At 37.4% G+C, this 26,573-nt stretch overlaps 1 protein-coding gene across 5 annotated transcripts in view; it reads left to right on the forward strand.

The window, feature by feature from the left end:
• The window catches only part of LOC146485606 (uncharacterized), a 203,764-nt gene that overhangs the window by 12,148 nt on the left and 165,043 nt on the right, over nt 1–26,573 (forward strand). For 2 of the 5 annotated variants that reach the window (XR_014863388.1, XM_085103419.1), the window contains exons 2-3: nt 22,794–22,939; nt 24,198–24,443. Coding sequence is in view for 3 of the 5 variants with exons in the window: in XM_085103419.1 (XP_084959545.1) it covers nt 22,794–22,939; nt 24,198–24,443 (392 nt within the window). In the remaining 2 variants the exon portion in view is untranslated. Of the gene's footprint in view, nt 1–158; nt 536–815; nt 984–2,677; nt 2,789–3,483; nt 3,604–4,012; nt 4,104–5,053; nt 5,429–5,744; nt 5,877–7,506; nt 7,744–7,872; nt 8,146–9,773; nt 11,866–21,162; nt 21,303–22,793; nt 22,940–24,197; nt 24,444–26,573 lie in introns of those variants that run through there. The other 3 variants (XM_085103421.1, XM_085103420.1, XR_014863389.1) reach the window with 3 other exon arrangements.

Here is a 26,573-nt window from a genome sequence, read left to right on the forward strand (position 1 = left end):
CGGAACTATTAGTGAAAACACAAATGCCATTTTAATCAACACAACTGTCACTGTAGCAACTAGATTACATTGCGAAAGGTACTGCAGATCAAATACCAACCAAGGAGTGAGTTATCAGTTTGACCAACTAACGTTATATACGTTAAATTGTTTACCAGGTTTTCCAATTGTTCGAGGCCGAGTAGAACTCCTCCATGTTCCAGAATGGTCCGATTCCAACTGCAAAACAGTCGCTTTTCCGCCATACCGCTTCTATCCGGACAAACAGGTTCATGTTCAAGTCACCGTTACTCACATGAAACTTAACGATTCCGTAACAGTCCACGACGCAGTGACTTCCTGGACTGAAAATATCAGTCCCAAAAATTTCACTGTTTGCGTTATGCAAACAGGGCGAAAGCAGGAGAATTTCAACCCATTTGCAACTGTCGACTGGATCGCGTACCAAGGAGCTCCACCAGAGGGCTTGACCGGAAAGATTCAGCTGCAAAAGTGGTGGTCTGGGACAAACTGTGCAGATGTAACTTTTCCCAAGGTAGGACTTAAGAAAACAGCATTTAATAAAATGCCAAAACTGAACTCAAGGTAACTCTGATATACAATCAGCAATTATCTTAGCTGAATCATCCCATAGTTTCGTTCTGTGTAGAACAACTAAACAAGTAGTTTGGAATTGAAATATATATATATAGATATAGATATATTGGATGTCCATTCTGCCATGAATCTTAGGAAACAGTCCAAAATATTAAATATACTTGCTAACCAACTTATTTTCGCAATTTCCAACTACCTCTTTTCTTGGAATTTTTTAGGACAAGTTTACTGAAGCTCCTGTGGTTCTTGTGACGTCAGAACATTTAAGGACAGGGAATGAGTATGATGCCGCTCTCATTTGGCTCGAAGATACCACAAAGAATTCTTTTAAGGGATGCCTTAGAGAAATGCAGAATTTTGATGGAAAGCATGAGGACATTACCGTGGTATGTTCTTAACTATAGGTTTTTTGTATAAGGCTACTACCATAAATGTTCAATCCCCTGGTTGGTAGAAGTTATTGTTGTTTGAGCAATTTTTTAGGCAAGGTGAAATTTGCACGGATGCTACAGCGTGCTATCAACTTTTTCAATAAAACAAGAAGCTCTAACAAATATGTTATTATTTTGCTGGAATTTAGGTTCTGTCGCTTTGAAAAAGTTGTGATATTCAGCATTTTTCTTATGCGTTTCTGAGTACTTTGTGAAAGAAGTGATCATGACTTCGAGATTCAGGCTGAAAACCTACACTGTTCGGTTTTCAAAAAGTGGCTTTTTTACCACGTTATCTAGCCGAAGGTAAAAAGCATACTTTATTGATAAACGTTTTTTATGGCAAGACCTTCTCTAAGTTAACTTGGCTTCCGAGTATGCCTGCGTCACTGACTAAATAATACATTCACTCAGGCTTTCAATAACACGTCTCGCAGATTTGGCAGTGGCTTCTCACATTTATTGGTTAGTATTCAATGGTATTCAACGAGTTTGCCTTTTGGTCGAGGGTCGAGGGTAAAATGTCGAGGGTCGAGGGTAAATGGTCGAGGGTCGAAAACTTATTCAAAATTATTTTCAAATTATTTCTGAACTTCGTCAACTCAAAAGTTCACAGGCTCGTGTTTACTTGATATCATTCTGCATTTTATACCCAGTCTGCAGTCTGCAATCTGCATTTTATACCTAGTCTGCATTTTATACCCAGTCTGCAGTCTGCAATCTGCAGTCTGCAGTCTGCATTTTATACTGACCGAATCGAAATCAAAGTGGCGGTCATATTAGAAAATCGATCTTCTACGAAAAAATCGATCGAGTCCTTGACGTCTCTGTTCTCTACAGTGTTCACTCGCAAGCAAGGTTACTTGATTTCGAAGAATTAGACGTATCAATATTAAGCACAACATAAGCAGTATTTCTGTCTCAATTTGAGCTTGATTTAAAAGCAAAATACAAGCAATAACGATCAGGATTTAAACGACTGTTCCAGACCATTATTGTTTTGGCGCGGAACAGAATAAATTAGAACGAAATCTAATATATATCACCGCTATTTACCGTTGTTGACATATCAGACAGATTTTAGCCGGCTACCAATAGTGTTCAGTGCGGATAAAAACTTTCAGACATAAAATTGTCACGACAAAATTTTTTGTTCAGATTGTTCGAAGACAAATCCGAATTTGTCTGCTAGTGCGGAATTAGCCCTAATCTTTTCATAAGCGAGTGAATCGTTAGACAAAAAAAAAACACTGGGTTTCTGCTCTGAATAAACAATATTGTTCTAAAACTTGAGTGTTACAACGATACGTAACAGCGTCTTCAGCGTGCGCGTTATCTTCTGCTATAATTCGAATTCGTAGCCCGGAAAACTGAAATAATTTAACCGTAAAAATAGAAAGGGCCGCCAGATTCTGATACTCAGCACGCCGGAGAGTCCGTGGGAATGGAAAAAGTTTATGACAATCCCAAATGCGGCAAAAAACTCGAGTAAACACGAGCCTGTGAACTTTTGAGTTGACGAAGTTCAAAAATAATTTGAAAATAATTTTGAATAATTTTTTCGACCCTCGACCCTCGACTAGTTACCCTCGACCCTCGACTCTCGACCAAAAGGCAAACTCGTATTCAACTGTTATTTCTCTTGACAGAACTGGTTCGCGTTTGCCAAACTCCACAAACCGCTGTTTAACGAGCACGGGGTGATCAGTTTTCCAAACACAAACCCACCAACAGACGAAAACAACAACGCTTACTGTCAGGTAAGGAAAACTTGACTAGATCTAGAAAGCAACGGTGTTTAAAGTTAGAACGAGTTTCAGCGACCAATTTCCCAAAGGACTTCTGTTGGGAAGTTTGCATGGAACCCTTTTGCAGAATATGCGGGCTTACGATCTAATGTCAAACCATGCAAGTATATGAGGGATTGTGTAAGACACTCTGCAAAATCGAGTGTCGTGGTACGACATTTACGCATGGAGTCCTGCATGACACCTCAAAGAGAATTTGGATTCGTATTTCCTATGGCAAAGTACACACATTCACCGTAAGTTCCTACATAGAGTCCAGTTTCATATCTGGGAATGATGTACTGATGTTACGTGATTTCACGCTTAAGCTGCGCGCCGGCACATGGGATTAGCGTGCCATGGTTTATTAAGAACACTGTCATGGAGCTTCGTTTAATCTGAAGATCCGCTTTTCCTACGTAAACAACGAGAAGAACCACTTAAAGAGAATTTTGGAAAGAAAAAAGAAAGAAAAACACCATATATCTTTATAGGACATGATTTTGTTTTCCTGTATGAGATCTGGTGAGAATGAAAATAAATCAGAAAGACAATTAATTTTACACTCAGAGACAAACCTGCATGATAAGTCGTGGAATGTATAAATAAATCATCAAATAAATTATAGATAAATAAATAGTAGTATTAATGCTTCTTTTGGTTTGCAGTTTTTTTCATTTACAAGAGCTTATAACTCAACGCCAACGGTTTTAATATCCGCTAATCACAGCACGACGGCAAGTGGAAACTCGGCTCCTGAGCACAACGGCATCACAGCCTGGATAGAGGTAAAGCTTTTTTATAGAAGCTTCTTTTGTATAAGATATAACAAAATTCTCACTATACCAATAATGGAAAATAACCTTTCTAAGGAATCAAAGAGAAACTTTGGGATATATTTTTCATCTTGTTGAGGGTTTTTTCCTTTTTTTATTAAAAACATTGTCTTTTAATCTTTGTTCTCTTCTTAGTCTAGTAACGCAAACAAAACCTGTGAGTTTGAAAATGGCGAAACAATTCAACAACGTTAGGTTGCATGAATCGTCCTTTCTAATAGAAACTACGGCATGATAGGTTTTGAATTTCATGTTTCAGCCCGTTGGCAATGAAATATATAAAGTATTCAAATATTTGGGAAACACTGTTAACCTCTAACTAAAGTACCAAGTGAGCATTAATAAAAGTTTACCTCTGCAGAACATAAATTCCTCTGGATTCAGAGTCTGTGTCAAGGAATTGTACCAGACCAGATATGATCCGCTGTCAGTGAGTTATGCGGTGCTTACAGGTCAGTTAATACTTAGCCCTTGCCTGGTAATTTCAACTTAATAAGGCGAATAAAGCATCGTAACATCAAAATTAAATACTGTAAGATCATAAGCAGTGCGTCGGATGAGAAGTGAAATCTGATAGATCGGGATCACTCAGCAGAAACTCTGAAGCAAACGAGAGGCACAGCATGGCACTTTGGTTTTCAATAAAGTTTCATCTTTGGGCCAATCCATGGTCAGGCAAATTCTCCTGAATTGTATTTATTAATACCCATTAATATCGATCTGTCATGAACCTTATTAAGCACAAGAACGATAATAGTTGATCATCTTACTCGAAGTGATAACTGTTGAAACATTTCGTTTACAAAGGCGTCATCAGACACCGAAACAAACCCAGCACTCGGTACACGCAATATAGAGAGAGAGAGAGAGAGAGAGAGAGAGAGAGAGAGAGAGAGAGAGAGAGAGAGAGAGAGAGAGAGAGAGAGAGAGAGAGAGAGAGAGAGAGAGAGAGAGAGAGAGAGAGAGAGAGAGAGAGAGAGAGAGAGAGAGAGAATATACGTTTTCAGTTGTTTATACTGTTAATGGGATGGGTCAAACATTTATAATTTTTTTTCTTATTTACTTTTTTATTTATTCTTAATATATTTCATTTTTATCTTTATGGTCACTCATTACTTAAATTTGTTTCCATGATTGTTTTTTGTAAGTTAAGTTACACCTTCCTATTGTCACGCGCCTTACACGTGAGCCTCTAGCTCGGATATAGAGAGCAACCTCATCCCAGGCATTGATATTAATAAATTGATTGATTGACCTCACTGAATCATGACTGATTTCAACATATCAATTCATTAATCAACATTGATTAATATTTGCTGATAGTGAAAAATTATTAATTATCAATTTTATTCTTTGGTTATAACTATTCTGAATTGTAAAATCTCTTATTGTTTAATTGCAGACATCTGTGATCCTGGCTGGAGCTATTTCAATGGATTTTGTTACTATACGAGTAAAACATGCACAAACTGGACCACAGCGCTAAATAAATGCCGTCAAGAAAACTCAGTCCTTGTTGATATAAACAACAATGAAGAAAACGTGTTTTTGCAGCATCGCCATAATGGCGAAAAATCCTGGCTGGGATTGAATGACATTTCCACAGAGGGTAGCTTCACTTGGGCGGATCGTGGAGCTGGAAACTTCACAGCTTGGGCTAAAAATCAACCAAATAATTTTAGAGAAGAAGACTGCGTGCACGCACTTGGCGTGGAGCACAACTACAAATGGAATGACGTAAAATGCAGCGACTGCCATCAGTATACTTGTAAGAAAGGTAGGCTGATTACAAATGAAACTGGTGAAGAATGATCAATAGACACCCGTGACTGTTTGCCACAAGATGAAATTCGTAGATGTGAAGAAGAGATTAGTAGACTTAAGGATATGAATTTAAGTGTGACATCAGTAATTGTGCTTCTCACATTAGAAGGAATCTTGGACACCCTTAGCTACAGGATGAGCGGTCTTTTTTGCTGTTTAGTTCGACCCTCGAGCGCACTTTGAAACATCTGGTGGGGACTGTTAACGCTGACAACGATGAAGCCGCTATTGGGTACAAAGCTTAATGAATTTTTCATTTTGTTTATTAGATTTAAACGAATGTTCAAGGCAGCGAAACTACTGTCATGAGTTCGCCACCTGTTCCAACACACGGGGTTCATACTCCTGCAAGTGTAACCAAGGTTATATTGGAGACGGCCTTGGATGCTATAATTACGCAGGTAAGAATTGCAATAGACCATTTCCGAGTTGCTTTGAACCTCATTATGAAAGCGAGTCTAAGTGCAAAGTTTTTGTTACGAAAATTAGTTTTCATTCTTATGCAAACAAAACTAATTTTCACATGAAAAGTTTTGCACTTAGCCTCGCTTTCATAGTGAAGTTCACAGCGACTCGGAAATAGTCTATTCTTTAATAACAAATATTAACGGTGCTTAGTTTGTTTCTTCTTCTTAGTTAGTTTCTTCAATCATTTTTCATTTCCTTTTCTGATTAATTTCGGATTTTTGCTGTTGTAATGAGTTTGCAAAAGTTAAAACGTTGAATATTTATTTTCGTAGGGCAGAGTTTTGAGTGAAATGTCTTTAGTTCGATTCTTAGAGTTCCGACGTGACATCTTCAACGTTTTCTGAAACTTTAACAGCTCCACTCTAACCGAAATTTTCGCATTTTCAAGGAAATGACTTCAATATTTCTGAGCTGATTTTCCTGATGGTGGCCGAAGAAATTAAACTTTTTAATAACTTTTCTTATAATATTCATTTCATTTCTAATTCCAAAGAAAAGCCCATCTTTTCTCTTGCCGATAGCATTCTCTGCCCTTACTTTCTTGTGATGGGCCGTACCTGAAGTCTTGTTAATGACGAGCATATTCCTTCAGCCTAGAAAGTCTCAAAATGTGCTCAATTTATGTAGCCACCTTTTGCAAAATCAGGTCAGATTTACAATGTCATTAATTGTGCAGCTCATATTAGAAAGAACCCTCGACATGCCCAGCGATTTAAAAAAGCTCCATGTCAACCAAAAAGGGCTCCTAGAAATGAATGAGAAAATTCCTGGAATAAAAAAAAAATTTCGACATTTTTTACATAAACAATTAAGTATGACACTGTTTACGCCCAGTCGTGCTATAGACATGACACAAGGTATTATAAACCTGACGAGATAAAAAGTTGTTCGGCATCTGCTTTTCAAATTCATGTCATGTTTGCAAAGTTCAAAGTCAAGTTTTCCTGTAGATCATTAGTATCTCAGATTTATCACTGCCTCCCCATTCGTCTTTCTAATATTCAGTGACTGTCGCTTTTCAGAATTACAGCTTCTCGGTTTATGAAACAAATCCACTGAAAAGTCCCTTCAAAACATGAAAATGTGTTGCTCGGAATGTTTGAGTAATGAAACTAGGAAAATACACGACCAAATTTTCTCGACTTAATGTCATAATGATAACTAGCATCCGTCAAAGCGACCATGTATTAGTCAAACCCGGAAGCTGGTTGGCTTTAGGGGGGCTCTGATTCTAATTTTCGATAGACTTCTCGACCTGAGTGCACGTGTGAGAAGAATTCCCCAACCTCACAAACAAACCAGCTAGAAAGAAACAATTCAATTTCTATGTTAACTAGATTTGTCAGCGAGTTAATTATGTTGGAAATATTAGGTGGCTTTCTTTTCTTTCGTATCGTCTTTAATGGTTGGCAACTGCCAGACAATATGAACTTCACCAAAAGCTCAAATAAAAGTTTTCACACGAATTGTCCGGGAACTCCTTTCAAAAGCCATTACAGATCTCAACTTATGTGATTAGTGAATCGTCGCTATACATCATGTTTATATAATTTTTTGTTTTAGCTGGTTTAGCAAGTTCAGCCACCCTAAGAAAGAACAACAAATACCTGACTACATTGAGCACCTGGCTAAAGCCCGTTGTGCAAAGCAAGTCATCTGCCTGGAAGCGATGTTGGCGCGCGTCTATTGATGGTTGGGCTGCATCTACCTTTCACTCCAGGTGCGATAACAAGGGTCCTACTGTGACGATAATAAAGGTCGGCCAGTATATATTTGGAGGATACGCCAGTGTCTCATGGAGTAAGTGACGTGATTTATAATTGTCTTTCGTTATATTTAGCTACAATTAACGCGCAGCAATTTTCAAGGGGTTATACTAGCGCTGTGAAGTGGATTTAACTACTGGTGGTGTCCTTACCTTATTTACAGTGATTATAACTCCGAAAGAAGTGTTTTCAATCCTGTATTTGAGTATTGCATCCTCGACAGATAGAAGAAAATGCATTTGAGCCATGTGATTGAGGAATGGACTCAGTTTCTAATCAAGATTAAACTTACTTAAGTTAAAATACGGTATTTCTAAAAAAGATAATTTTAAGCCTTAACTGCCAGTAACGTTATTTCTAGTTTTGGAGTAGAGTATCTCAAAGTTAATCACCGTGCTACGTCGTAACCTAGAGAGGAAATAAATAATAAATCAGAAAGAATAAATCGCATATTACAGGTGTAAGTATTTCACTCCATCCGCTTTAGACCTCTTAGACGAACGTTTACGCCAAAACCGGGCTTTTTTTAATCCAAAAAACACGCATAAGCTTAATCTAGATCCACGACTAAACCTTGTTCAAATAACCGGAATCTTGGGCAAAGCGGTGGTATTTAGACTACGACTTTGTCAATCCCGATTTTAACTTCGTTTAAATAATCGGTCCCTTAGTTCGGATACTAAAACTTTCTGTTTCAAGCTTAATTTAGCGGTCCGAAATTCGAAAACCAGCCAACAAAGAATAAGCACATGACAAACATGTATAGATATTTGGAGTTTATATCAGATTCGCTGCCAGATTTCATCGCGTACTGGTTTCACTACCTTTACAAAACCATTTGTTTGTATCTTCGATAAGCCAGATCGTTTACTGTCATTGTTCAACTAAAGAAAACTGTTAATTGCTCTCAATATCTCTTCATTCTCTTGAAATTTTGACCCTTTTTATTTGTGTAGCTTAACTGTGGATCCTGCTCGAGACACCCTAGTTTCCATTGACTATTTTTATGGCGCGATCTTGGTTTAAATATTTAATGTGTCAGGATTTCAGAGTGCAACTCACCGAACATTAATTTAACTGTGATGATCAAGTAAATTATAAAAAACACTTCCGTATTTCATGGTTTGCTTTCTCTTATTAGAACAACCATCACTATTTCTTTTTTTCGTAAATCCGATGAATATGTGTTAATTTCTAAAAGACATTTTTTGTCGTGTTTGCTGTATGCAAAAGTACTAAGAAACGGGCCCATAGTGTCACTATGCCATGAAACCTTGCGGTGCGTCAGTCACTATCGCTAAAACTTGACTCTTTTTTGCTTCTCTAGCGATAACTAAACTTGAAGATTTTCTCATTAAACTGTTAAGTTCATTAAACCAAACAGACAGATCAGAGGTCTTTAGATGGTTGCATTGTTTTAACTCTCTCTTCCCCCTCCACCAACGTTTCCAATTTTCAAGAGTTCACTCGTGCAAACGCGCTACAGGTATTTATAATTATTCTTGGGCGAGGAAGGCAGACTTGAAAAAATATATCAGTGCTCCAACGATTAGTGACCACCTTGTTGTTAGCCTTGAATCAATCCCTAACTGAAGCACCAGTTGTGAGCGATGACGCGCGTCTTTGTTTGCAAGCTTTTTCGTTAACTAGTGGTACTGGGTGATTCCTTGTCACAACTGCAAATGGTTAGCGGGTTGGATTTTTTAATAGGTTGATCGAACAGTCAGTGGTTCGAGGCTAAGCTGATCTATATTGTCGCGTAGTTTCGTCAGAGAGTAGCCTTAACGCCGCATTGCCTCACTTTCTCCCTTAGTGTATAAGTGAGTACCGGCAAAAGACTGTCTGGGTTAGTCCTGTGATGGACGCATTACTACTCAGGGGGGAGGGGATGTAGGTCGGCTGGAGTAGTACTCCTAGTTGTTTCATACTAAGGTGATCACGTTAATCTCCGACCCGCTGTGTGGGCCACTTAGGCCTGAAGTGCGACTTTACCTTTATCCCATGTGGTAATCATCAGAAGCATGTGTCAGTTTTTGCTTTTTAATTTCTTTATTTTCTTGTTAGTTTCCAGTTGTGGTTATCGGTATGATTCGAAAGCTTTCCTGTCTTCATTGGTAAACAAGCCAGGATGGGCGCCGGTGAAACTGACTCAAACAGGAAGTTACTCCACATTGAGCTGCTCCTCCTATGGACCTACTTTCGGGGGTGGTTATGATATTTACGTATCTGACTACGCATCATCAAATACGTACTCATACACAAACCTTGGTTCCACCTACGCCCCCCCGAGTGGGTACAGCTATGGCAGCACCTTCACAGAAACATTCCTGGCGGGAACTTATAACTTCCAACCGGATGAAGTAGAAACTTTCTACGAAACAACTTAAAAAATACAAAGCGACGTTGAGGTTTAAACCCCAGCTTACAGTCTTTGATATCACAAATATGAATTATTATGTTTCTATACTGAAAGGCCATAAGCTGAGACACAAAAAATCCTTTTCCTAAAACTCAAGTAGCAGAATGATATGTCATTACAAGAACATTATACGATATAATTTCATAGCAGTAACTATTCCTGTTCTGTGTAGTACTGACCATTAGTTCTCATAAACATATTTTAAAAGAGGATTTGTTTTGTGGATAGGCCTCACTTGCGTTATTTTAGTTTTTGTTTTAGCTTTGATTTGATGTTCTTTTTGATCGGAGGGAGGGAGGGGGGGGGGGGGGAGCTTTGTGATAGTTTGTTAATCTCAAGTTACATGTATATATCGTCGATTGTTAGCCTCCCTCCCCCTACGGATTTTAAAAGGGACTCTTGTCACGTTGTAGAGTGACCAGTCTTGAGTTAGCTCCTTACCTGGTTTAAGAAAAATGATGATAATCAAGGAATCTGTAACTGTGGATAGGGGATGCACTTGAAAGCAAAAGGGGACAGAAATATTCAAAGCACTGTTCTCAGCAAGGCGATAAGGTAACACGTAACAGGTATTACGGGACTACAAAGAAACTCTAGAATTGCACGGAGCGGCAAATGTTTTGTAAGGACAAGATAAATATCTCAAACTTTGTTCAGACACGTGTTTGGTCTTACAATGAAATTCAAGCAATAGCTATTACACTGCCCCTGTCTTTCTCACACACTCGATGGAGTTACTTTATGACGACAGGCTGTTTACACGATGTATCTCACGCTTCACACTAAATTAAGTGTAAATTATAAGAGCAGCTTTCCAGCCGAGAGATGAATAGCTTTTCCTCAACCAAATAACTCGGGCATTTTTCAAGTGTATTCCTTGGGCTAACGTAATAGTTAAAGTTAATTTGTGCAATCTTACAGTGTTGTTGTAGCTGATCTCCGACAATAGATTTTCTCTTCACACTAAGTGAAAACGATTATTAAATGTTCCATCGACATTGCAGGTTACAGGCTCCTAAAAGATAACTTCACTTGTTAACATTGAGGTACAATGACATAGATTATATTAAGGTGCCCCGCAAAAGGTGTCCTAAGTGTTACTTTTATTCTATATTAATTGTGCAAACAGCCAAATATCCATGTATTTTAGAAACAGATGTTATTTTTAAATTGGATTCAGACTCCGCGGTTTTCTGCAGGAGTCTTTGTGGCGACAGAAATCCCCGGTTTTAATGGTCTGGTAGTCAAAGGAATATTACCGATGATCGGTTCACGGTCAATGAATAGCTTTCTTTCTGGCGATCAAAAGTAGTTGAAGGTGAACACTTCCAAAAACTTTAAAACAATACCACGACGCAATGGAAGGAAATCATAGCATTCTTTTTATGATTTGAAGTCGTTGATTGAGTTTCATCTGGAATCCATTTGTTTTAGATATATGGATCAAATCGAAACAAGTGATCCTCTCTTGGAAAGAAGTAATTGCCTTTAGTAAGGCGATAAGGCAAGGGATATGGAGTAGACTCTTAAAGGACAAAGTCAGCATTTAAGATTATGAATCACTTGAATGTTGACCATAAGATTGAACATTAGTTTATATTTGAAAGAACTTTATCTTATAACCATTGGGCAACATGATTTATGATTGCAATTCAATGCCCAGTTTTGTTAATTTGATTGCCGTCTATCATGGCATCAGTACAATTCTGTTGATTAAAGAAAACTGATTTCGGAAAATGATCTTTAAATGACTTTAGGATAAACTAACTGGTAGAGCCAGGCAAATTTAAAATTTTGATTGGGTGCAGATTCTCCCTACCGAAAAGATCTTGATCAACTAGTATAAAACAATTCATCAGGGTTTAATGATTTCGCTTGAAAGTTATCTGAATTGAGTTACAGCCATGGTGTACCAATTTTAAAACTTTTGAACCTGTAATCATGTAGTGACATACAATTGTGTAAGGTATTCGCTGAGAACAAGTTTCGAATTTAATTTTTGAGCAAGGTTTTCATTGAAGTAATTGAAAATAGAGATAAATATTTTGTCAGCCACTGAAAAGCAACGGGATAATTAAGTCATATTTCAAGTATATATAATAATTTTTTCAAGTATATATAATGATTTTAATATAATAATTTTCAAGTATATATAATAATTTTCATTTGGTGTTGGGTGTTTAATGAACTTCACATATATTATTAAACGTGACATTGTAAACGTGTGAAGTTACAAAATAAAGATAAGAGTTACCTCTACAATGGCTCTAAGCTTATGCGTATTTGTCGTCCAAAATGAAATTTAGTGAAGTGATCCACAACACTAATGTACTAATACTGAGTCATGAGCTAAACTATCCTGCCCTTATTTTACTTCTATATCATCACTGGGAGGGAGGAAGGGCGTGTGAGACTCGAGCGCTTCACACGCGAGGATCACGCTTACGGCGCTTCGCGCCTTCCGAAAACGTCCGAAAGCGACTGTTTTGCAGTCTAGATACAAAACTATTGTTAGGATTACTAGGGAACTTAAGAATTATTTGTGTTTTAGTAAGAATTTAGTGTAGGGGACACCTTGTGATGTTCATCATACGGTTCATGCATCTCATTAGCGTGCGTTAAACTTAGTGTGAGATACAAAATCATTGTTAGGATTACTAGGGAACTTAAGCACAGACGTTTCTGAACCACGGACGGCAACCGAAATTAAATTCTTTTCCTTTTTGGAGCATTTTCACGCCATTGCGTTTGTAACGTCAAGCCACACTCATCAACAAGAGCTTTTCCTGCCCTTGGTAAGGAGCAAAACCACGTCACGCCGGTTGCCGTCCGTGGCTTACGAACGTCTGTGCCTAAGCCCCCTACAGTGGCTCTCCTGCATTTGCCTTATTGGTTTTTCACGCCATCGCGTTTGTAACGTCAAGCTACACTCATCAACAAGAGCTTTTCCTGTCCGTGGCAAGGAGGCACTCCTAGGAGGCACGTGAAATGTCCGTCGGAGGAATGGGGAATAAAACACGTTACGACTTCAAATGATTACTTCTTTAACAAGAGACCGTGACAATGTAGAATTAATGAGAGGACCTATAACTTCTTGTCCGCACACAATAAAGGCTTACAGAGAGCGATATGAAGCAGTCTGCAGCAAATGCACAAATGTAGGTGTTTCTGGCCCATGTTTTTTGAGCACCCCGGGCTCAATTCTTTCTTAGTCACATTTTAGCAACCCTCACTGACTCGGAAGGATTGCCAGTTTTTTTTTTGGATACTTATCTCCAAACGCATTATCATTTTGTCGTATTAATCGAGTAGAACCTACCTGTCTCAAATATAATTAACCTTTTAAGCCCTAACAGTGATCAGAATCAAATTTCTCCTTGTAATATCAATGCTTATTCAACACCTAAGGACACAAGAATTAAGGACATGATCACGCGAAGTGAATTTTTTTTAACATTTAAATAACTTCTCCCCAGTACTTTGGTAAGAAAAGTATGGGAATAAGATAGGAGAATTTGTTCTTTGATATTAGGGAATGAGTCCAACGATAATATAATCTATTACTTCAAAAAATACCTTAGGAAAGCTTTAATAGTGAGTCTAGAACCAGGCTTTCCTAATAATATTTTATTATTAACAGTGAAAGAAGCGAGCCACAATCGTGAATTAAACCGTGTTACAGTGAACAATATTTTTGTCAAACGTCTCATTTTTGTCTGGATTTGAAATGCAAAGATATAATTAGGACTTCAACACTGGAACGTATGTTGCAGAAAAGCAGACAACAGACAGATTTAAAATCACATTCACGGTAGACAACGAACAACAAGAATGACCACGTGACAATGTTTACCCCGCGTTAGCCGCTCGTTGTTTTTGGTTTCTCAGTAAAATTGGTTGTTTTCTGGGCTCGGTTGTTCGAAAGCCGATGAACGCTAATCCATGATTAAAAGTTATTCATCTCGCTCATTCACAATATTTTTAAAAGCTAATTTTAACTAATGGAAAAAAAAATCTAAGTTAAAACTGGAGGAACAAAAATCTTTGAAAGAATCTTTATTGATCAGTAATTAAACTCGAATCAAAGTTCACGTTAACCCAGAACTAGCTTAATCGGGCTTTGAGCAACTGCGCCCTGTTTAATATTATCAAAGGTCAGAATAATTATTTTGTTTCCTTTTTTTCCCATCTTTGGACTCACTTTTTCAAGAAAACGTCAACGCAAATTTTCACGTTTGCCGTAACGCGACTCTAAATCATTAATGGCACAAAGATGTTAACAAAATAGCATTGCTTAACAGTTCTGTTAAATGGTAACTGCACCGTTCCCCCGTTACAACTGAAAGTAAACATAAATAACACTGATAGATTTGAAAAAAGATGCTTCCAGCATCAGACCCAGTGAATATATTTCGTATCATGTAGGGAGTCCGATACTAATGTGAACTTCCAGGATACAGACACAAAAATATTTCCGCTTACACATAAATTACTCATAACTCGTGTAAGTCCTTCAGGGCCTTGAAATTTGAACTAAGAATTTAAGACAGGCTGTCAACAAAGAAACTGGGTCCAGGTAGGTTAAAAAGCAAAATATTAAGACCAACCTCAACTGGAGAACAGGGGTTGAAGCGAGCACATGGCAACAGATTGCAGGGATGTTAACAAAAAGTAGATAAGGAGCATTTGAAAGCGAGATTTCCATATTGACAATGTTTACGTGACAATGTTTACCCCGCGTTAGCCGCTCGTTGTTTTTGGTTTCTCAGTAAAATTGGTTGTTTTCTGGGCTCGGTTGTTCGAAAGCCGATGAACGCTAATCCATGATTAAAAGTTATTCATCTCGCTCATTCACAATATTTTTAAAAGCTAATTTTAACTAATGGAAAAAAAATCTAAGTTAAAACTGGAGGAACAAAAATCTTTGAAAGAATCTTTATTGATCAGTAATTAAACTCGAATCAAAGTTCACGTTAACCCAGAACTAGCTTAATCGGGCTTTGAGCAACTGCGCCCTGTTTAATATTATCAAAGGTCAGAATAATTATTTTGTTTCCTTTTTTTCCCATCTTTGGACTCACTTTTTCAAGAAAACGTCAACGCAAATTTTCACGTTTGCCGTAACGCGACTCTAAATCATTAATGGCACAAAGATGTTAACAAAATAGCATTGCTTAACAGTTCTGTTAAATGGTAACTGCACCGTTCCCCCGTTACAACTGAAAGTAAACATAAATAACACTGATAGATTTGAAAAAAGATGCTTCCAGCATCAGACCCAGTGAATATATTTCGTATCATGTAGGGAGTCCGATACTAATGTGAACTTCCAGGATACAGACACAAAAATATTTCCGCTTACACATAAATTACTCATAACTCGTGTAAGTCCTTCAGGGCCTTGAAATTTGAACTAAGAATTTAAGACAGGCTGTCAACAAAGAAACTGGGTCCAGGTAGGTTAAAAAGCAAAATATTAAGACCAACCTCAACTGGAGAACAGGGGTTGAAGCGAGCACATGGCAACAGATTGCAGGGATGTTAACAAAAAGTAGATAAGGAGCATTTGAAAGCGAGATTTCCATATTGACCCAGCCCCTCTCCCACCCCCCTCCCCCATCCCTCCCCTAGCTAATCAGACCGTGGCGAAAATGGTTTTAGATTTATGTTTAAAGGAAAAGATGCTTTATTTCAAATCTCCAGACCGCTTTTCCTGTTTCAGTGGACAGTCTTTCTTTCAGCAAACCACTGAGAGTCAACTGAATTAACCGGAGTTCAGTGTAGCAACAACAATTTCCGCAACGATTTCGCACCAATTCAATAATAACCATCCGCAAGGAAGGTCAACACATCTGCCTTTTTATGTCACTTGCAATTGAAAAGTAACCTTGAATACATACTACAAACAAGCTGATAAATCAACAGTTCTGCTTTTTCGGCTAGATATGCAATCTATTTAATCGTAACTTGAAAAATGTTTAAGAAACAATTTTCAACACGTTAAAGTATTGAAGAAGTGTTCGATTAATTTCAGGAACCCTTCCGTGCGAAGAGGATATTTTCAACTTAGACAAGTTCTTAAGAGAATGACAGCTTAATTTCGATTATAAAGTAATACCGTTGGAGATACAATAACATTAACAAAGAAAGTTCTTGTTTCGTTTCGTGCGACACTCTTTTTATTTTGGTTGACCTCTGAGTTCAAGTACTGAAGAAAAAAAAGCTAAAGTAGCTTGTGCAAGTTCTGACTTGCTAATGCAATACGTGATGGCAGCGCTCTAACTTGTGAAAATTGTTATGAACGATTTCGCCATAATTCAGTTAGTTAATAGCCAATGGCGAGAGTCTTTTTTGTAATTCACTTGAATAATGAAAGTGACAGTTGACAAAACGGTCGATTGACATGTTTCCTACAATCGTCGAAAATAATCTCGGGAAGATTCGAAAGTTCAACCTCGTTTTGACTTCCCTCCTCTTCCCTGTTTCAATATGGAGCTTAAAAAGTAAATTTTTCCTGTTTTACGCGTATAGTATGAATTGTGGTGAATCCAAAATTGAACAGGGCAAGGGGGGTGGGATGGGGATGGGGGCAGGGAGAAAGAGGACACGACTAACAAAGTAGCATTGCTTAACAGTTCTGTCAAATGGTAACTGCACCATTCCACCGTTACAATAGAAAGTAGACATAAATAACACTGATAGATTTGAAATAAGATGTAAAAATAATTCTTTTTTTTTTTTTTTTTCGGCATTACCCAGTGAATATTTTCCGTATCATGTAGTCAGTCCGATACTTATGTGAACTTCCAGGATACGGAAACGAAAATATTTCCGCTTAGACAGAAATTACTCACAACTCGTGTAAGTCTTTCAAGGCCTTGAAATTTAAATTAAGGATTTAAGACAGGCTGTCAACATAGTAAATGGGTCCAGGTACGTTGAGAAGCAAAATATCAAGATCAGCCTCAATTATTATAAGTATGTGCTGATACTTAAGCTGGAGAGCAGGGGTTGTAGCGAGAACCTGGTAACAGATTGCAGGGATGTCAACTAAAAGTAGATAAGGAGCATTTGAAAGCGAGATTTCCAAATCGACCCAACCCCTTGTCCCCAATCCGTTATGTTTAAAGGAAAAGATGCTTTATCTCACATCTCCAGACTGCTTTTCCTGTTTCAGTGGACAGTCTTTCTTTCAGAAAACCACTGAGAGTCAACTGAATTAACCGCAGTTAAGTGTAGCAGCAACAATTTCCGCAACGATTTTGCACCCATTCAATAATAACCATCCGTAAGGAAGGTCAACACATCTGCCTTTTCATGTCACATGAAAAGTAACCTTGACTGCAGACTACAAAAAACATGATAGTTCTCCTTTTTTCGGTTAGATATGAAATCTCTATAATCAAAACTTGAAAAACGTCTAAGAGACAATTTTCAACACGGTAAGGTATTGAAGAAGTATTCTATTAATTTCAAGAATCCTTCCGTGTGAAGAGAATATTTTCTACTTAGACAAGTTCTTAAGAGGATGACAGCTTAATTTCGATTATAAAATAATACCGTTGGAGATACAATAACATTGACAAAGAAAGTTCTTGTTTCGTTTCGTGCGGCACTCTTTTTATTTTGGTTGACCTCTGAGTTCAAGTACTAAAAAAAAACTAATTAAAAGTAGCTTGTGCAAGTGCTATACGTGATGGCAGCGCCGTAGCTTGTGGAAATTGTTGTGAACGACGCCGCCATAATTCAGTTACTTAAATAGCCAATGGCAACAGCCTTTTTTTTGTAATTCACTTGAATAGTGAAAGTGACAGTTGACAGAACGGACGATTGACATGTTTCCTACAATCGTCAAAAATAATCTTGGGAAGATTATAAAGTTCTACCTCGATTTGACTTTCTTCCTCTCCCTTGTTTCAATATGGAGCTTAAAAAGTGAATATTTACCCGTGTAATATGGATTGTGGGGAATTCAACATTGAACAGGGCCAGAGGGGTGGGATGGGGGGTGGAAGCAGGAGGAAAGGGGAGACAACTAACAAAGTAGCATTGCTTAACAGTTCTATTAAATGGTAACTGCACCGTTCCCTCGTTACAATTGAAATTAGACATAAATAACACTGATAGATTTGGAATCAGATGTAAAAAATAATTGTTTTTTTCTTTTCAACATTACCCAGTGAATATTTTCCGTATCATGTAGCCAGTCTGATACTAATGTGAACTTCAGAATACGGGAACGAAAATATTTCCGCTTAGACATAAATTACTCACACCTCGTGTAAGTCCTTCAGGGCCTTGAAATTTGAAATAAGGATTTAAGACAGGCTGTCAACAAAGAAACTGGGTCCGAGGTACGTTAAAAAGCAAAATATTAAGATCAGCCTCAATTAAATATGTGCTGACACTTAAACCGGAGATCAGGGGTTGAAGCGAGAACCCGGCAACAGATTGCAGGGATGTCAACCAAAATTACTTCAGATAAGGACCATTTGAAAGCGATTTCCAAATTGACCCAGCCCCTCCCCCACCCTTGTCCCCCATCCCTTCCCTAGCAAATCAGACAGTTGCGGAAATGGTTTCAGATTTATGTTTAAGGGAAAAGAAGGTTTATTTGACATCTCCAGACTGGTTTTCCTTTTCAGTAGACAGTTATTCTTTCAGAAAACCACTGAAAGTCAACTGAATTAACCGGAGTTCAGTGTAGCAACAACAATTTCCGCAACGATTTCGCACCCATTCAATAATAACCATCCGCAGGGAAGGTCAACACATCTGCCTTTTCAAGTCACATGAAAAGTAACCTTGACTACAGACTACCAACTAGCTGATAAATCAACAGTTCTCCTTTTTCGGTTAGATATGAAATCTGTTTAATCGTAACTTGAAAAATGTCTAAGAAGCAATTTTCAACACGTTAAAGTATTGAAGAAGTATTCTATTAATTTCAAGAACCCTTCCGTGCGAAGAGAATATTTCCTACTTAGACAAGTTCTTAAGAGAATGACAGCTTAATTTCGATTATAAAATAATACCGTTGGAGATACAATAACATTGACAAAGAAAGTTCTTGTTTCGTTTCGTGCGGCACTGTTTTTATTTTGGTTGACCTCTGTGTTCAAGTACTGAAAAAAAAAAAAAAAACTAAAGTAGCTTGTGCAAGTTCTGACTTGCTAGTGCTATACGTGATGGCACGCTCTAACTTGCGAAAAATTAATTGTTATGGACGACGTCGCCATAATTTAGTTACTTAAATAGCCAATGGCGTGAGGCTTATTTTGTAATTCACTTGAAAAGTGAAAGTGACAGTTGACAAAACGGTCGATTGACATGTTACCTACAATCGTCGAAAACAATCTTAGGAAGATTCCAAAGTTCTACCTCGATTTGACTTTCCTCTTCTCCCCTATTTCAATGTGGAACTTAAAAAGTGAATATTTACACGTCTAGTATGGATTGTGGGGAATCCGATATTGAACAGGGCAAGGGGGTGGGTTGGGGTGGGGCAGGGGGGAAGGGGAGACGACAAACAAAGGCGATGTCATAAATTGAGACCCACTTTTCGTTGCCTTGTTGAGTAACCTTCCCAAGAAATTTGTCGATGATTGTAACTTTGATTTTACTGTACGGTGACAAGAAAAACTTTCAGTACAACGACAATACTCGTGTCGATTAATCTGTTGCCCTTAATTGATACAAAATAAACAAACAATATATGTAGTAAAATACCGTTCTTCTCTAGAACAAAGGTTTAGCACATGCCTAATTATTAAAATAACGAAATGAAGTGTACTGTCATCCGCTGTCACTCACAATAAAGGCACCGTTGTCAAGCTAGCTTTTCTTTCCTCTCCTTCTGACCCCGAACAAAGTCAGAACAATTTTCTTAGAATGCACAGGAACTTATATGTTTTGCTGAAGCTAAACTTATCAAAAGGAAATATCTGTCACTTCATTTCTGTTTTAAGGGCCTCTGTAGCTGATTAAAAGTTTTTGTAGGGAAATTTTCTTTGAAGTGGGATAGTAATGTGAACTTTCAGAAATAGTTAGTCATTTAAAAAAAACGTAACGAAAACGAAAATATGTCCACATAGACATAAATTATTGGAATCGTGATAAGTGCTGGCCATTTAGCGAGTTGACTTTTTCTATTGTACATTAAAAGAACTTTCATGAGACTAAATTTAATAAACGTCACGGCGAAGGGCACATTCATGAATGTTTACTTTCAGCGGAGAACAGGGGGCAGGAACTCAGAGGAGAAAGGAAGGGAAGTCGACTGAGGAAGGAAAAGCAAAATATCAAAAGTGACGTTGATACGCAACGTGACAGTGACAAGGAAACTTGAAGCCGTAACCAATACTTTGCAACAGCAAAAACAGAGACAATGAGACTTGAACCACCGAGGAAATGGAAAGGACTGAGTACACAGGGGAGGGGAAGGGGGAAGTTTATGACTCCCAAGGGACAGGCGGAAGTGAGTGATTGTCCAGACCGGCAAATAATGAATCTTACGTGATTCATTGTGATAATCTACTTTCATCACATTAAGCTGCTCAGTTATCAAATCACAGATCTATTAGCTGTTATGAGTAAGTGGTATTTAAATTGCGCTGAAACAACTTTAGTTTCAGCGCTATTTTTATAAGCAGACGTCATCCAGAATGCCTGGCGCTCTTCCAAATTAAGGCGGGAAAACTTCCTTGCCTGCTTTTATCTTGCGCTTTTTCTTAGAAGTTCATTTCCCTTAGAATGGCCAATGCTTTGATTACTAAAATAAGTAAACTTGCTCAATACTAACAATAATGATATTGTATTTTTTTTTTTTTTATCCGGACCATAAATTTATATTATTTATCCCTCCAAATAAAGCTGATATGTTCAAGCTGATGTCTCAAAATGTCACAGGTGAGGTGTCTTTACTAAGATTTTATTGCGTAATTAGTTTATTTGTATAAATGCCATCATTGTTTTTGAGAGGAATTGATACACCCTTGCTAAGGTATGAGAAATCACGTGGGTTGTCAAACAGGGGTTATAAAACAGCTCGCGTATAGGTCCAAGTCAAGGATTGCTCCTTTGGATTTCCCAAGATTGCTTCAAGATGAATCATTGGAAAATATCAGCATTGGTGTTTCTCTTATACCTGGAAAATTTTGTTTCTACCATTAAAGGTAAGCTAGAGTACTATAACCTAATTCATTTAATGAAATGATTAGGAATATCTATTGATGTACATCCTCCTTTTATTGAAGACATCGAAATGTTAGAAGCCAATTGCCAAACTTTTCAAAACGAAATTCAGATTTCGTAAGTCTTATTTTACGAAACAGTTAACATGGCTTCAGTTTCTGTTTTTGGTTGATAATTTCAGGACATATTAGAAAAGTAAATGGAAGTTAAGGGCACGCCCCCTGCAGGAAGATACCAAATGTTCTTACATTGCTACGAAAACGAAACAAAAACATAAGACTCAATGACATTGAGTTCTTTGAATACAATTACGTCTTCTTCTAGAAGTACTCGTAAAACAAAAACTTTTCGTGCCATTTCCGGCTTTTACAGCCTTACACTGCCCTTGGAGAATTCCTGCCTTTGTAAGATCAAACAACATTGATATCGAACTCCGTTATTTTTTGTGTGGTTTCAGTTTTGCAAAGGTTACTAACCTCTTAGTTCAAATAATACAACCAAAATTGAAGTTGCGCAGACAAGCACGTTTTTGTACTTGGCAACACAACAACTCTTGATCCCAGCGTAAATCAGCTATTGAAGTTGACAACGATGACACGTTAAAAACAGAGTTGTTTAGAGGTCGACCAAACTTGCATTTCAGGTCTTTATTTCAGCTTACCTTCTTGAAGCATTAATTTCAGCACAAGAACCTTCTTTCGGCAGACAACCTTCTCTCCGTCTCGAGTACAAAATGAAACCGTTATCAAAAGACTGTACACACCCCCCTTTGGAATTTAATAGTCGTTCCACTAAATGGGTTCAGCGATGAATTTCAACAGCGCCGAATTAAATTATTTTGGTTAAAATATACTATGCAATTTTGTTAAACGGTTGCAGGATTTTATGGTCAACTAACGAAGTCTTTTCTTCTTCAATCTATTTTGGGTTTATTTTCGTGAATAGTGTGGGTTAAAATATTGTGCTATTCATCAAATACCTTGAAAATGTAAGCAACGCTTCTAAAGATTCTCAAAGTCGTCACATTGAGAATGCAAAAGTTTTAACAGTAAAATCTCAAAGTTTGTGACTTGTTTGTGCAGCCTTATCGATCTAAGAATTTTACGATCTGTAGATCTTAAACAATGAATGGTATTTCCTGCTGGACTGGAGCAAGCCCTTACTTGCAGAAGGGTTTTGTTCTATTTTGGGTACACTGTTACATCAGTATCTTGTCAGATTTCAAAACAGTATGGTGGCTAATTACTTTCATGTTTTGTAACTTTAGAAGACATCAATCTCAGTTGACTCTTCCTCATAGGGAGCTTTCTTATTTTGCATCTGTGATGCACCATTCATTCCCTTAAATTGTTATTTTTTTATTTCTTTTCCGTCTGATGCACCTTTACTCCTCTTACAGCACCCCACCCCCTTCCCTCTATTCTCTCCTTAAACACAATATCTTTAAACTGGATTATCTTTTGAATCTTTAGGTGTCACCATGCAGAGAGGAAGAATAAATTCAACTGAGACACCACAGGGGTGGAACTGCAACAGCGGCTGTGATGTACCTGATCACTGTACATTGCCACGTTGCACAAATGTGGTATTCCCCCAAACGTTTAGTGGATCGGGAACGGTAAGTTTATAACTCCAAGAATGACAATGAGCTTCATGGTGATTCCAGGGGATCTTGCTTTTTATCACATCCTTTGGAAAGTTAATTTTCTTTCTGTCAACCCCAGGGATATTTAATGCTAACGGCTTCCCCTACTGAAATATACCGTGTCCAACAACTAGAAAGGAATCTGGTGTTTTTTATGCTGCAGAAAATCTTGTTTCCTATAATTTTGATGCTGCGTTGCATGTTATTTGGCAGATTAACTTTTCGCTTGATTCTGACAAACATAAGTTTGTCTTAACATCGGGTGAGAGATAGAATTGTATGAAAAAGGTAAAATTTTTTTGGCCACCAATGCTGTGTGACAGTTGTCAATTGAACCTCAAACAAATGAATGAAATATTCTAAAATTCTTTCCTTATTTGCTACGTGGGCGACTAATGATAACATCCGTGTGTGTATAAAGTATACAAAAAGAGGATTGCCTACAATAGAACTGTGATCGTGTACCAATTATTAGTCTACATTTCCTTGTATGTATTTTCAAAACATAAGGCTCCAGAAGAATTAAGTTGCTAGGGCTTTTAAAAGGTTCCAAGTTATTTTATTTTGGGTGACGTAAATCCAAGGAAAATAAGAAAAAAAAAAAGACAAAAGTGGCATGAACAAGCTTTTCCGAATAGAGCATGGGAGGGATCGTGAGTGGCTAAAGGGAAACAAAACAACTCCTAATCCCTCCCCACCCAACCCCTCCACCATAAAATTAAAATATAATAATAATAATAATAATAACAACAACAACAACAACAACAACAACAACAATAATAATAATAATAATAATAATAATAATAACAATAATAATAATAATAATAATAATAATAATAATAATAATAATAATAGTAATTAACAAAAAAAAACGTTTCCAACAAATGATGACAGGTGACTATGGGTGATGATGACATATGGAATATATCTACTGGGTCCTGTAATATTCCTCTGTTATTTAACTGAGCTCCTTGGGAAAGTAAAATGAAAAGATTGATTGTTCTCCAATCATTCATGCTTTATTATAGTTATATTTTTAGGACGTGGGAAAAATTGTTGTTATTATTTTGAGACTGAAGATTTTGGAAAGAGGGGGAAATTAGTGTTTTTAGCTCTACTTGATTGGTAATGTTCTTGAATTTGTGAAATACAAACAAACCAATCATGTTTATTCATAAGATGTTACTCTCCTGCTTAATGTTCTTGTACTTTTCTACCTTTTAACTTTTAGGTTCGAGTGTTTGTGTCACTGAGTCATGAGGATTCCTCTATTGTTCAGTCACCGTCAGCCTATTGGACAACCGAGATAAATACTTCAGGATTTCAGCTATGTCAGCGTGCAACGGGCTCCACAAATGGCACAGGAACAATCAACTGGGTGGCTTTCCAAGACAAACCAGGGATATCACATGGTAGCGTAACTTTTAGTGGAATATGGACAACAGAAACCAAGTGTGATAAAGTCACCTTTTCTCAGGTTAGGCAGTAGAAGTGACGTTAGAGCTAACGATATATTAACTCTTCAATTTTCACGTTGCCCGTTTGACGCTCAAAAGCAACAGGTCCGCCTGCCCTGAACAGTTAGATCAAGCAAAAAGGGTGTTCCGATGGGTGTCAAGTCTTGCCATTTTGAATTTCCTTACCGCGTTCCCTTTTATATCAGCCAACAACCAAGAAAAAACGGCTATCGAATCTTACAGAACCAATTTTTCAATGCCATCAAAGAAACTTCCTCAGCAGTTCTCTTGTGTGCATGCTCTGTGACTTCCCATTCTAGTGCACACTAAACAACAATGCTGATTATCTCTTCAGCTCAGCAAAGTACGTTATTTGATGGCAATAGATATCACTTGAATGGTGAAATTCTTATGCAGACTCTCCAAAACATGGATTAGATCTCAATGATTGAGAAAAGCAGCACCGAGAAAAATACAAAACAATAAATTTCATTAAGTTCCAAAACGTAAACATTTAATTCAGAGATTGAAAGTGAGATTATATGCAGCTTAGTAAACAGAACTATAGGAGAACGCTGATAAAAAGGCGTACTGAGCATTTACCCAACACAAACTGAAAAGTAAAAGGCATCTTCTGCCGCACAGAAAATTACTACCATAATCACAGGAAAAAAAGAACTTGGACCGTTAAACTCCCGAAGCTTTTTAGGAAATGGAAATTTAGAATGAAAAAGCGCAAAACAGTGAAACATAATAATCAGGAAATCAGCACAAGTGAAAACTACTTGAACTTTTTAGGGCAGCATTATTGGCACCAGGAATACCGTAATAAAGTACGCCAGAAGCTATCGACCACAGGCTAAATTACTCAGAATTGACCAGATATATTCAACGAAACAAGCAGCACCACTGTACTCTTAACACTTGAATACTTCCACACTTGCACTACACCTGAAAACTGGACACTTGCACTTGAATATTTCTTCGTGCATCGAAATATTCCGGAAATGTTTTTTGCTTAGTAGCTTTCATTTGAAAGGTCATGTCGTAGGATTTTGTCATATCCACAAACTCAAAAGGTAGAACCACCCTAAGGCCATTCATAAACAAGACAATGGAGAACTTCGTCTGATCCATAGACTCAAAAGCTAGAACCACCTTGCGCCGTTTATACTCAAGGGTCAGAATGAACTTCAACGGCGTAGTATCAATTACCATTAGTAAAAGTGCTCAAGGATATTTTATTTATAAACTTAACATTTGAATACTTCCACACTTGTACTACACCTAAGAACTGGACACTTGCACTTGAATATTTCTTCGTTCATCGAAATATACCGGAAATATTGTTTGCTTTAAGCAGCTTTCATTTGAAAGGTCATGTCGTAGGATTTCGTCCTATCCACTAACTCAAAGATAGAACCACACTTAGGTCATTCATAAATAAAACTATGAAGAACTTCGTCTGATGCATAGACTCAAAAGCTAGAACCACCTTGCGCCGTTTATACTCAAGGGTCAGAATGAACTTCAACAGCGTAGTGTCATTTACCATTAGTAGAAATTCTCAAGGATATTTTATTTATATAATGCTGTACCTTGACTAGTTTTCAACATCACCTAAATTTAATTATCAATAACGAAAACAGTTAATCTCTATTGAGGAAAGGTTATGGACCTATAGAACGAATTTTAAAATTCTCGCATTTAACCCAAGCTAATTGTTTTTCTTTTTATCAAAAATTGAAATAGCCATAAGAGATTTTCTCCAGAGATAAACCCTATTTGCGTTTTAGAATTTAAAAAAGTGGTTTTTTAAACGATTATCAAGGATTGACCTCTAACTCGAATTTTATGCTTTGATGATCTTCTTTGAGTTCACTGACAAATCTGTCATGATATTGTTATTCCTCAAAGCTTCTTAGTGTTTTTAGGATTAAGCTAAAGTTCTCAATGTTAATTGCATGACCTAAAAGTTAAACGGTTATTTAATAAAAATACAGTATATTTTGTTTGGCTTTTCAATATTTTATGACTGTAACACAACTTTTGGCCAGCATAACTTAATTTCCTGCAATTGTGTTTCATTGATCCAAGTATTGCGTGTGTGTTGGATGAATGTTCACCCAGTCAAAGGTTCTTAAAGGTAA

The sequence above is a fragment of the Pavona decussata genome, unplaced genomic scaffold (genome assembly GCF_977016875.1).
Source record: "Pavona decussata unplaced genomic scaffold, jaPavDecu1.1 SCAFFOLD_26, whole genome shotgun sequence".
Taxonomy (NCBI): domain Eukaryota; kingdom Metazoa; phylum Cnidaria; class Anthozoa; order Scleractinia; family Agariciidae; genus Pavona; species Pavona decussata.